General features: G+C 44.9%; 1 protein-coding gene across 3 annotated transcripts in view; it reads right to left on the reverse strand.

The window, feature by feature from the left end:
- Positions 1–13,655, reverse strand: part of LOC147342852 (uncharacterized) — a 239,908-nt gene that overhangs the window by 78,358 nt on the left and 147,895 nt on the right. For all 3 annotated transcript variants that reach the window (XR_015156751.1, XR_015156750.1, XM_086381801.1), the window contains one exon: positions 2,502–2,624. Coding sequence is in view for 1 of the 3 variants with exons in the window: in XM_086381801.1 (XP_086237927.1) it covers positions 2,502–2,624 (123 nt within the window). In the remaining 2 variants the exon portion in view is untranslated. The remainder of the gene's footprint in view (positions 1–2,501; positions 2,625–13,655) is intronic.

Raw genomic sequence — 13,655 nt, forward strand, 5'->3', positions numbered from 1 at the left:
ACTGAAGTGACTTAGCAGTAGTAGTGTGTGTGTGTGTATATTTTTAAGTTTCCACCTTGTTGATCCTGCATCTATATTTCGTGGCACAAAAACATACACTCTTGGGGATCCACAAGGAAGGAAGCATCTTTCCAGCTCGTGTGTGTGTGTGTGTGTGTGTGTGTGTGTGTATGTGTGTTTGTGCGGTAGTCACTCAGTCGTGTCCAACTCTTTGCATCCCATGGACTGTAGCCCACCAGGCTCCTCTGTCCATGGAACTCTCCAGGCAAGAATACTGGAGTGGGATGCCATTTCCTTCTTCAGGGGATCTTCTCAAGCTAGGGATCAAACCCAGTATCCTGCACTGCAGGCAAATGCTTTACCATCTGAGCTACTGGGGAAGCCCCTTCCAGTTCACGTGGACTCCCCCAAATTCCTCTGTCTTGCGACCTGGCTCCTCCTTGCTTTTGTCTTTAAAATGAGGTGCACCATAAGAAAAGTTAAAAACAAATGACACACCAGAGGGAAAAGTTTTGCAAATTATTAGTACCCCTGGTGGGCTACAGTCCTTGGGGTTGCAAAGAGTCAGACAGGACTGAGCAACTAAACAGCAGCAAAGTAACCCCAGAGCTAGAGGAAAATGCAGGGATTTTCATGCTCTTCCCACCAGGCCAAGCCACTGGCCCAAACAACATGGCCACCAGCAGCACCCAGCGTGAGGAACGTCCTAAGGAATGGTAGGGAAGGTGAGCCAGCACAGGGCAGGCAGCTGGAAGTTACAAGAAGCTATTTGCATGACAGGAACCTGAGTTTGAGGCTTCCTTCCATTACCTGCTAAGGGTAAGACCCTGGATGAGTTACAAAACCTCTCTGAGCCCTAGAACTTATCTCCATAAAGTACAGGTGATAATAATATTTTTTGTGTGGATTCATTGAAATAATGTCTTTAAGGTACTTTGGCTACTGCCTGCCACACCGTATGTACTCAATAAACAGTGATAACCACTGAGGAGGAGCTAGTGGTGATTAGAGGCTTCGCGGGCAGGAGCAGACGTGGATAGAGTGCCAGTTTGTTGCATACACGTTAAGCCTGTGCATCAGGAAAGAGAAGCACTTCTCAGAGCTGAGTCCCTGAGGTTGCTGAAGCACAACCCAAAATTGAGCCATTCTGTCACTTTCAGCAATGTTTCCGGGAAGGTCATGGCAGTTGGTCCATGAGACCAAGGAGTCACACTGTTTCCAAGCTGGCCGAGCTCTCAGTGCGAGTCTCGTCAGACCCCTGCTTTTCACAGGATGTAAGACTCCGCTCCAAGTGGCACCATCAGCCCTGGCCAGCCCGAGGTCCCCTTCCTCCCGATCCTCCCAGGGCTCACAAGCCATGGCAGGGCTGCAGGCAGTCTCGATGCTGGAGAAACAGCTCAGCATTTTGGAAATGGATTCCTCAGGTGTCCTAGAGTCCAACAGTTGGGCTATTTAGAGGGGAAGTCACATTATTGTTAAAAGAAAGGGGGAAATATCTTTCTTTATGACTTCCCATGGAAGGTTAAGCACTAATGGGGATTCAAGAGGTTCCTGGTGGACTCCCCAGGATCACACCAAATCTCTGAACTTCTGCCTCGAGGTGAACTTTTAACTCCCAGAATGATCCCTGAAAGCTCTTTTTTCCTCCCTGTCTCGGCTGCCAAATTGACTCTGCAAGTCTGCCCTCCATGTAAAAACACAATAAAACCTTATACAATCAGGAAGGTATTCAAGGCTCGTAATAAATAATTGCCCTGTGACCAGTGGTTTGGATCCCCCAGTGCACCCTCAATGGGCCTTTTTCTTTAACAGAACAAATAAAAGGAACAGATGCAGGGTCTCCCGTGCCAACACTGCAGTGGCCTTGTGCAGGCCAGAGGAGGGTCCCTGGGGGAGCATGGTTCCCACAGTAATGAACACACGTGGGGAACAGCAGAGCAGCACTACCCCCTCACTGAACACTGCTCTGGGGGCACCAATGCGCCTTTGGCCAGTGGCAACACTTCCTTCCTGGCCTGTCTTCTTCCTTTGCTGATGGGGGAGCAGGTTCACAGAAGAATCTATGGCCCAAGTGGGATTCTGATATTCCATGGCTAATTCCCCTTTCCCTTCAAACCACCTTTCTTTGATAATCTGTTTTCTTTTATTTTCGCTTCACAGTGCAGCATGTAGGATCTAGTTCCTTGGCCAGGGATCCCACATGGGTCCCCTGCACTGGAAGTGCAGAGTCTTAACCACTGGACTGCCAGTTAAGTCCCAACTTTTGATATCTTTTTATCTCTGTCCCGTTTCTTCCCCACCCCCTTCTTTCTCCCTGATCCTATCTCTCTCTCACCCGCAGTAGACTGCAAGCTCTTCCTAGCTGAGGTCCATACCTGTTTATGCGCGGGAGCCTAGCATAGCGCCTAGACACAGTAGCGACCCAGCACATTTAGTCAGATCAGTACATGAAGTGAAAAACGCAGTGTCATTGCAAAATAAGAAATGAAAGGCCGCCTCACCAGACACCTGGGTATTCTTCTCAAAATCCATTTCAGTGGGTTTTGCAGTTTCAGAGGCCTTTGCTTCAATTCCCCACGTGGTTGGTGACAATGTCTGCCAGCCTGGGTCTTCGGAGAGGAGTCCTGTAAGAGAGAGCACATGGCATTTCTGTTAACAGCACATGACGGCTCTAGGGTAACACCTGTTGCTCTGCCCAATCAGTGCATAGCCTCTTCTGCTCAGAGCACCTCAGTTCTCCTCTCTCTGAGGCTGGCCCCCTGCCCTTCACATGCAGTTCTGGAGGCACCTGACCTCTGGCCACTGTGGGCCCAGCCCCAGAGCAGCCAATCAGACTCTCTCTCAAGGCATTTACACCCCCTTGCTGCTGATGAAAGGGCAGGACCTGCTGAGCCTGCAGAGCACTTGGAGGAGACTTGGCTAAAGTCCCTGCTCCACGCTGGAGTGGCCTCATCCCTGATCTTTGCAGGGCCTGGTACATGGTCGTTCCTCTGTTTCTGTCTGCTAACCCCTCCCCTTACAATACTTGCATGCATGCTTGCCCAGTCACTTAGTCATGTCCGACTCTGTGATCCTATGGACTGTAGGGCACCAGGCCCCTCTGTCCCTGGGATTTCCCAGGCATGAATAGTAGAGTGGGTAGCCATTTCCTTCTCCAGTGGATCTTCTCAACCCAGAGATTGAACCCAGGTCTCCTGCATTGGCAGGCAGATTCTTTTACCACTGAGCCACCTGAGAAGCCCCTTCTAATAAGTTCCCTTCCAGATTTAGGTTGGCTGGGCTGGTTTCTGTTGCTTAGAACCCCAGGACCCTGAATCAGGCTTTCTCAGCCTCAACACAAAGAACACTTGGGACTGGATAGTTCTTTGCCTTAGGCATCTCGTTAGGAGCCAGTGCGATAGATATCCAGTGCCTGATGGTCACGCTGGTCATCTGACACAGCCTGAGCCTCTACACTGGATCTTTCCACCTCAGCACTGCTGATATTTCAGACTGGAGAGCTCCTTGTGGGCACTGCCCTGGGCACCGTAGGATGTTTATCAGCACCCCTGGCCTCTACCCACCAGATGCCAACTGCAGCTCCCTGGTTGTGACAGGTGTCTCCAAACACAGCAAAATGGGGCCTGGGAGGTAAAACCACTGCTGTAAACTGATTCAGTGGTTGAGAACCAGCTCAGTGAAGCACCGAGTCAGAAGCCAGGGGGTCTGGGGTTTCTCTGGCCCTGACCGAGAAATTCACCTGGACCCGAGCTCTCTGGGCTTGCAGTGCCTTGCCCTGTTGTCCCAGGTCCATGGCCCAGCACCAGTAAGCAAAGACTTAGAGAAATCCAAAGAGCTGCAAAAAGATGATGCTGGAAGATATGTTACCACCTCACAGCGGGTCTTTACTTGTCAAAGAAGTTAAAAGCTGCTCCTTGGCCAGCTGGCTGAACTTGGCGATAACTAAAGAAAGTGAATAAATATCCTGACCCGTGGCGTCTGAAGTATCGACATTTCACTTATCATATTGGGTGGCATTGCACAGACAACAGAGAAATTGTTCTTGCAGGGACAGACCTGTCTTTCTTCCATCCAGGGCTTTTTTTGCCAAAATGACTAGCATGGCCGGGATGGGAGGCGAAACAAGGTGAAATTATAAACCTGAGAGATATGAAGGCTCCGAAGCTGCCCTTTCAGACAAAACCAAGCTCCGACTCTTTCTCACGCCTCACATTGAAACCTCTTTGAGCTTTGATAGGACATCGACTGCCACTTTGTTCCTCTGTCCTCGGGCAAGGTCGGCTCACCCCCGTGCTTTCTGAGACCACCTGGGCACAGGTCTGCCCAGGATAACCTGGATGGTCCAGATTCAAACAGACGGCATGGAATGTGCCAATCTCTAAGCTCAGTGCTTTACCAACACTGGGGAAACAGCTCAGGCTACAGTCGGGGGATGGGACTCAGTGTGAACCCGGAGTCTGGAAACTAGAGACAGGTTCCAACTCCACCAGTCACAAAGCTTGGGAACACATCTTTCCTTCCTTGGTATCAGTTTCCCCACTTACAAATGGGTGTTGAAATAGATCAGTCAGTCATAAACTTATTTCAGTTTCTCTTGGTTAATATGAACCCAGTTCAGTTCAGTGCATTCTCTCAGTCGTGTCCGACTCTTCGTGACCCCACAGCATGCCAGCCCACCCTGTCCATCACCAACTCCCAGAGTTCACCCAAACCCATGTTCATCGAGTCAGTGATGCCATCCAACCATCTCATTCTTTGTCATCCCCTTCTCCTCCTGCCCTCAATCTTTCACAGCATCAGGGTCTTTTCAAATGAGTCAGCTCTTCGCATCAGGTGGCCAAAGTATTGGAGTTTCAACTTCAAAATCAGTCCCTCCAAATGAACACCCAGGACTGATCTCCTTTAGGATGGACTGGTTGGATCTCCTTGCAGTCCAAGGGACTCTCAAGAGTCTCCAACACCACAGTTCAAAAGCATCAATTCTTTGGCACTCAGCTTTCTTTATAGTCCAACTCTCACATCCATACATGACTACTGGAAAAACCATAGCCTTGACCAGACAGACTTTTGTTGACAAAGTAATGTCTCTGCTTTTTATTATTTTTTATTATTTTTTTTTTAATTTTATTTTTAAACTTTACATAATTGTATTAGTTTTGCCAAATGCTGTCTAGGTTGGTCATAACTTTCCTTCCAAGGAGTGAGCGTCTTTTAATTTCATGGCTGCAATCACAATCTGCAGTGATTTTGGAGCCCAGAAAAATAAAGTCAGCCACTGTTTCCCCATCTATTTGCCATGAAGTGATGGGACCGGATGCCATGATCTTAGTTTTCTGAATGTTGAGCTTTAAGCCAACATTTTCACTCTCCTCTTTCACTTCTATCAAGAGGCTCTTTAGTTCTTCACTTTCTGCCATAAGGGTGGTGTCATCTGCATATCTGAGGTTATTGAACCCACCCCCCAAGAATAGGCCCTTGGCCACACCTCCACGGACAATGTCACTTCATAAAATGCATGGAGGCTTCCCTGGTGGCTCAGACAGTAAAGAATCTGCATGCAATGCAGGAGACCTGTGTTCAGTTCCTGGGTTGGGAAGATCCCCTAAAGAAGGGAATGGTAACCCAGTCTAGTATTCTTGCCTGGGAAATCCCATGGACAGAGGAGCCTGGTGGGCTATTGTCCATGGGGTTGCAAAGAGTCGGACACAACTAAGCCACTCACTATCAAGGTTCTGAAGTCTTTTCCACAGCCATTGAGTTCAAGGTGAGGCCACCGGACCAGATGACCTTTAAGAAGCTAGCCCTTTCCTGACCCTCCTTTGCAGTAGCCCAAGCCCATGGTTAGTTTCATGCTAAAACAGACGTGAATTCTTAACACATTTGGTTTGAAATCCCAGATTCTTCTCTCATCAGCTCTGTAATACTAAGCAAGTTTTCTAAACTTTCTGTGCCTATTTTCTTTATTTATGAAACCGTGAGATAATATTCCCCAGTAGTTCATTTGAAGCATTAAACTACATATTACATGACACCTAGAAAATGCTTGATTCACTTCTACTTTCCAATCCTCTCCTTCTTCCTCTCTTGACCCCTTATTGGTATTAAGTTCCTCTTAAAACAGCAGAAAAGCATTTCATCAGATTATTTTGGCATCTGGGCAGGTCGAGAGGAAGGTATGACTCTGTAACAGTTGTTTACAGAAAAAAGAACCCCAAAGTGGCCCTGCCCCCTGGCCAAAGATGACTTTACATTGCAGGCAGCTACTCTTTATAGACTGTTCGGCTTTAGTGAGTTAGCATTACCTCTTTGAGCTCCCATCTGTAAACAAGGATAAGGATAACACCTCCCTGACCACCATCCACTCAGAGAGTCCCTCCTGGATGCCAGGCACCACACGAGCACTTCACACAGAGTCTATCATGAACACCAGGTGTGTTGTGAAGACAGAGAGAAATAATGTACTTAGAAAGGCTTTATATACAGTGAAACATGAGGCAGACACATCATTTTCACCATGATCAGGGGGTTTCAAGAGCTTGTTTTCTATTGTGAAAATAGGAGTGGCTTTTCCAACCAGAAGTTCAAGCACATGGAGCAGAAAATGACAAGTGACATGGAGTTTGGGTCATCTCAGAGATAAAAGGTGAGTGCCCCTTGTAAGCATCTTTCCTGGTGCTTTGGGGAGAATACAAGGAGGACAGAAGGCAATGTGACTTCTTTTCCTGTGTGTTTCACATAACATACGTCTCTCCTCAGTGAATCTCCATTTACCCATTTCTCATTTAGCGCGTGATTTATCGGATACTGCAGCACAACAGCCAAAATGCTGGGTGAGATGGTAAATCTAGTAATAAAATATCTAAATGATTTATAAATACGGTTTAGGGAGGCTTGGGTAGGTAAGGCGGCACACGGCTAGTCGAACAAAATCCCTGTGCTTCAGAAACTCTCCCCCAGACGCCTACATCCAACGCACAGAGCTTTTTGTCTCTATTGAGCTGAGCTGACAACTCCAGCGTGTGCAAATACAGATTTACCAGGCAAACGTGCAGCCAAGCCCAGGACTGTAAGTGTTTGAAAAGGCAGATCTATTTGACGAGCAAATAATGCGTCATCAATAAAGACTTGTCGAGATGAAACGAAGGAGACCAGCTGTTGCTGAACATCTAGTCTGGGGTAGAGAGAGGATGCAAACTGGAGGAGGAAGAGATGGTGGGGTTGGGGATGGGGATGGGTGGGAGAGGCCTGAGCAGCACGTTTTAGAACGATAACTGGTGTTCTTGACCACCTGGTCAAGATGTGTGGGCCTCCTCGACTGAGTGGGGCAAGCAGCACTAGAAGAAAGCCTTACTTGGAGGCACCTGGTGTCTTATTAACAAGGAAAGAAAGACGATCAGGAGCTGCCAACAGAGCAAGACCAGGCTGTGCAGAAATTAACGTCTTAATTTACATCATATGATATCTCATATATGGACTCTTAAAAAAAAATGATACTGCTGAGCTTCTTCACAAAACAGAAATAGACTCATAGACATAGAAAGCAAATTTATGGTTGCCAAAGTGGAAAGGGGAGGGGAGGGATAAATTAGGAGTTTGGGATTAACAGATACACACTACTACATATAAAGCAGATAAACAATAAGGACCTACTGTATAGCACAGGAACTATATTCAATATCTTGTAATAACCTATAATGGAAAAGAGTCTAAAAAAGAATATATCTATATCTATCTATATATATATATATATAGAGAGAGAGAGATAACTGAATCACTTTGCTATAACAGCATTGTAAATCAACTATACTTCAATTAAAACAATTTTTTTAAACAAAGATTAGAAATGAAAAAATCTTAATTCACAACAGCTGAAAGGTGGATGCAAGCAAGGTGTCCGTGGATGGATAAACGGAAATAAAGAAGAGGTTGTATAGCCATCCTGGAATATTATTCAGCCCTAAAAAGGAAGGAAATTCTGACTCATGCTACAACACAGATGACCCTTAGAAACAGTGCTAAACGAAATAAGCCAGTCACAAAAGGCCATTTATTCTACTTATATGAGGTATTTGTTGTTGCTGTTTTTGTTGCTGTTCAGTCTCTAAGTCGAGTCTGATTCTTTGCGACCCCGTGGGCTATGGTACGCCAGGCTCCTCTTCCACTGTCTCCCAGAGTTTGCTCAAATTCATTTCCATTGAGTCACTGATGTTATATAACCATCTCATCCTCTGCCGCCCCCTTCTCCTTTTGTCTTCAATCTTTCCCAGCATCAGGATCTTTTCCAATGAGTCAGCTCTTCCCATCAGGTAGCCAAAGTACTGAAGCTTCAGCTTCAGCATGAGTCCTTCCAATGCATATTCAGGGTTGATTTTCTTTAGGAAGGACTGGTTTGATCTCCTTGCAGTTCTTAGAATCACCAAGTTCAGAGAGACAGAAAGTAGAATGGTGGCTACTAGGGGCTGGGAGTGGGAGGAATGAGTCATTGTTTAGTGGGGACAGAGTTTCAGCTTGGGAAAATGAAAGTTTTCTGTGGCTAAATGGTGGTGATGGTTGCACAACACTGTGAATGTACTTAGCCCACTAAACTGTACAATTAAAATGGTTAAAACTAAATTTTATGTTATGCACATTCTCCCACAATAAAATAAATTGACATCTTTTAATATATGTCCCATTCAGGCTTGGATTTCAGTTGCTAGGATGCCAAACTCCACCATTAGATGACAAGTAATTTGATGTCAGGGATTCCCAAGTGGTTCAGTGGTAAAAGAATCTGCTTGCCAATGCAGTAGCCATAGGTTCAGTCCCTGGGTTGGGAAGATCCCCTGCAGGAGGAAATGGCAACCCACTCCAATTTTCTTGCCTTAGAAATCCTGTGGACAGAGGAGTCTGGTGGGCTACAGTCTATGGGGTGGCAAAGAGTCAGCCGTGACTGAGAGACTGAGCATACACACAAACATGCATGCATCTTGATGTCAAGAATTAGATTTGACTTAGCTATGAATCCCTCACTGCACTTAATACAGTGGTTCTCAAAATGCAATCTATGGACCACGGGGGATCTCCAAGACCCTTTCAGTATATGCACAATTCAAACTCTTTTCATAACGGTACTAAGCCAGAGGTACTGTTTGTTATGATGGTATTACAGCTTGCATTGATGCTGGAAAAGTAACGGTGGGTAAAATTTCTGGTGTTTTCACACACCAAAGCTATGGCACCAAACTGGACCAGCAGTCATGCTATTCTGATGGACTCACAAGCAAAAGAGAAATTGTATTTAAGAATGTCCTTAATGAAGCAGCACAAATTATTAATTTAACTAAAGCTCAGTCCTTGACCGCACATCTTTTTAACACTGTGTGTGACAGAAGTCTTTAAAACCATGTCTGCTAAATACATATTACGTATATGTGAGGTGGACATATTACGGCCACCTCAAGGATCACTTGTGTGATGGTGTGAGTGTCAACCAAAAATAGCTGCCTTATTTTTCATGGAACATCATTTTTATTTGAAAGCACAACTGAAAGACAAACAAAAGTTATTCAGATAGGGGTATCTGGTAGACATCGCTTCAAAAATGAGTGAAGCAAGCCTGTCACTTTAAGGACAGGCTCAACAACTGACCATGTGGTTGGCAAAGCTAAATTCCAACCTGTCGAATGAAACTTAGGATTTTGGACAGTGCTTCTCCACCATTGTGAGCTTGAGTGTTTCTGAATACTTAATGGATTACTAATACATCATACTCCAAAATCACATGTAGGTAAAAGTTCCATTTAAAGTTCAAGATAGATGAATGAATTTTAATGTAACCAGGTACCAAAAGTTCTAATATGGTTTCAGATTCCACATCACAACTGAACTTTAAGAAACTTGCACTTGTTGAGTTTTGGTGTAGTATCAAAGAAAACTATCCACAATTTTCTGAAAAGGCTCTTCTCTTTTTCAACTACAAATCTGAGTGAAGCACAATCTTCTCTACATACTTCAACCAAAACAACGTATTGCAACAGGCTGAATGCAAAAGTAGATATAGTGTTTTTATAAACTGAAAGTCTGTGGCAACCTTTTGCTGTCAGATAATGGCTAGCAATTTTCAGCAATAATTTATATTTTTAATTAAGATATATAAATTGGTTTTTCGGACATAGTGCTATTCCATACTTAATAGAATATAACACAACTTTTATATGCTATGGGAAACCAAAAAATATGTATGACTTGCTACATCACAAAATTTGCTTTATTGCAGTAGTCTGGAACCAAATCCACAGTATCTCCCAGGTAAGCTGATATAGGAATGTAGCTGTCTTCTACTAAGACAACTAACAAAGAGATTTGCAAAGGCATCAATACCATTCTTCTTGTTATATTTTTTCTATTTTGGAAAATGATTGTTTTTAATAAAAAATATTTATGTTAACATGCAATAGTTTTTTTTGTTGCTATTGTTAAATGCATTCTTAGTAAGTATTACTAACATTTCTCAATACTGATTTTCCATGTCAATAGATATAACCTACAAAAGCAAAAGCTCTTTGGGTTCCTTGGTACTTTTTAGGAATGAAAATGGATCATCCAAAAGTTTGAGATCCTCAAGTCTATCTAACATATGTCTTAATAAGTAAATAAATGAATGAGTGTACCAACTGAATGAATGGATGAGAATACTGCCGGAAAAAATATATATATGGTTATGAGTAGTGTAAAGGAAAGAGTTGGGTTGATGTGGAAGGGTCAACTGGGGTAGGAGAGCTAGTGGTTCTTGATCTGAGTATTTCACAGGTGGATAAAATTTTCAAAGTATTTTGGGAATCTGCACAGAATGGCCAACTTTTTATTTGGTCAAGTAAGGACATTTGAAAAAATAACTAAGTCTACCATCATCATTATTTTGTAAAAGTCAAGACATTTTAACAGAAAAAAAAGGACAGATAGAATCTTGGTATAAAGGGCAGTCTCTATATTGAATAAATTGAGCTATTTTTGAAGCTCACCTTCTGGCCCTTGATTTTCTTGCTTTGCCCTGGACCCACGTACACTTTTCCCTGTACCAGACTTTATAAGCATCATCCTAGAGCAGGAGTCAGAACCATTTTTGATAAAGGACCGACAGGAAAGACTTTGGGGTTTGTGGGCCATTATGTTCTCTGTTGCAGCTACTCAACTGTACTGTCAGAGCATGAAGCAGCCACAGACAGCACATCAATGAATAAGCATGGCTGTGTGCCAATGCAATTTTATTTACAAAACCCATGGTGGCCAGATTTGGCTCACTGGCCATTGTTTGCTGACCCTGATCTAGAAAGCTGGGTAGAGGTGTGTGGGAGGCTGGGGCGAGGCCATTTCTGCCAGGTCACCATGGACTTCAGAATTGTCAAGATGACCAGCATTACCATTTTCCTGACAAGGAGACCAGGCAAATCTGCTCAAAAAGCTGGTTGTCGTGCAGTGATCCACTGAGCCTGCCCTTCTGGGCATCTCAGCAGTAGGCAGGGGGGTGGCAGCGGGGGGTTGATAATGCCATTCCACCTCCTCTGGGAAAGCAGGATTGAAGCCCAGTGACACAACCTACCACACTGGCATCCAGGGACAGTCATCAAAGAAATGAAAGAAAGGCAGGTGAGATGGCCTATCCACAGTGACATGACGGGCGGGGGTCAGTGACACTTGAACCAGAACTCTGGCACTTGAATCTGAGCTCTCTACTGCATGTCACCAAAGGTGTAGCACAGGGACACTTTCATCTTGCTCCTCACTCCCATGTGGGAAAGAGACAGAATCTTAGCTTAATTGAGAGGTGCATGTAAATGCCCCAATCTCAAAAAAAAATAAAAAAACAACATCTATGACTTTCTTTCTGAACAAAGGGATTCATTTTTAGAAAGGGAATCTCCGTTGCCCATCTCCTTCCTTCCGGGATGTCAAGATTTGCCAGGCAGCCCTCTGCCAGCCACGGGCACATCCTCCCCGCCAGCTGCCGATCTGCCCATCAGATTAGGGGTGCGCGCATATGGTGGCAAAGGCAGGGAGAATGAGCTCCATCGTTTCTGACATGTGAGCACCAGAGCTGCGAGCATATGGCCTGGAAGGCTCTCCAGGAATTTCACGGGACATTTCATGCAAGTTGAGACTGAGGCATTCAGGAACCTGGATCCAGAGAGAGGAAAAGAGAAACTGCAGAAAATATTTTCCTCTGAAATATTTACAACAAATGTGAGAGAGAAGAGCTGGTTTCTGTAAGGTATAAAACTCAGGCGAATCATGTAAGAAGAAGGTGAAAACCCCAAGAGAAATCAGAAAATGACACGAACCCATAATTCATAAAAGAACCACCAATGGCCACTAAAGTAAAAATGAAATTTACCTTTACTGGTAATAAACAAATGCAAATTGCAATGTGACACGTTTTTACTTTATCCTTTAAAAGGATAATACTTAATGCTGGTGTGAGTGCAGTGAAAGGAACACTCTTTGCATATTGCTGGTGGGCATGTAACCGGGTCGGGGACACACCAGCTGGAAGTCAATCTGGTAATACATACGGAGAATTATAAACACATTCATAATCTTTAACTCAGCAATCCCACTTCTGTGAACATGCGGAATAAACTAACATCATTGCTTCCCTCTGATGGAACATCTACCTCTATTAGCAGAATCCACACTGCTAATGATGTTTCCTGACAGTTTCACATGTCATTCATTCTGACCTACAAATTAAAACTTGAATGCCTCCTTTTTTCCCTCTAAAAATGATGCTACAAAGTCACAGCCACCTTTCTATACAGGTATATGTTTGCAAGATCCCTGAATAGAACTCGCCATTTATTCTTGGTTGAGTCAGCCCATCACTCAAATCACTGGATTCATGCCCATCATTCAAAACAGCCTCAGCTTTTCCCAGCTGAATGTCATCGGCAAATGACAGCCAGCCTGCCTCCTGCCCAGTGGCAGCCTGCCTCCTGCCCAGTGTCCACATTCCCAGGAGTTGGTGGGGCAGGATGTGGCTGAGGATGGAGCCCAGTGGCAGTCCACAAACGCCTCCTTCCACGTCGTTTCTGATCCATTACCAGTAGCTGGAGTTGTTCAACCTGTTACAAATCTACTTTGTTCAACTGGGATGTGGACACATTCCACATGTGTAATCATGAAAGGTCATGCCACATGTCTTGCAGAAGGACAACTGCAAAGGGCAGGAGGGGACAGTACTTCCTGAGAGAAAACCCTCAGCTCTTCCTGGCTCTGTAGGACTGTTTTGTCTGGGTCCCCACCTATTCAGAAGCTCCGCTTCCTTTCTCTCCAGCCAGCACCTCCTGGCCTCCCCTCCAGCCTCACTCCCAGCTCCCTCTGGCTTCACTGTAATAGCTTATCCTGGCTAGGTGAGCAGAAGTGTGTCTGGAACGGTTGTTCAAACTCAGGGATGAGAGACCTCATTTCACAACTTGAAGTGAAAGTGTTAGTCGCTCAGATGTGCCCAGCTATTTGTGACCCCATGGACGAGGCCCTTCTGTCCATGGGATTCTCCAGGCAACAATACTGAAGTCGGTTGCCTCCAGGGGATCTTCCCAACACAGAGATCGAACCTGGGTCTCCCGCATTGCAGGCTGATTCTTTACCACCTGAGCCACCAGGGAAGCCCTTAGTCA

This window comes from Bos grunniens, chromosome 28 (genome assembly GCF_055505025.1).
Source record: "Bos grunniens cultivar Pamir isolate PY7600 chromosome 28, Bosgru_T2T1.0, whole genome shotgun sequence".
NCBI classification, from domain to species: domain Eukaryota; kingdom Metazoa; phylum Chordata; class Mammalia; order Artiodactyla; family Bovidae; genus Bos; species Bos grunniens.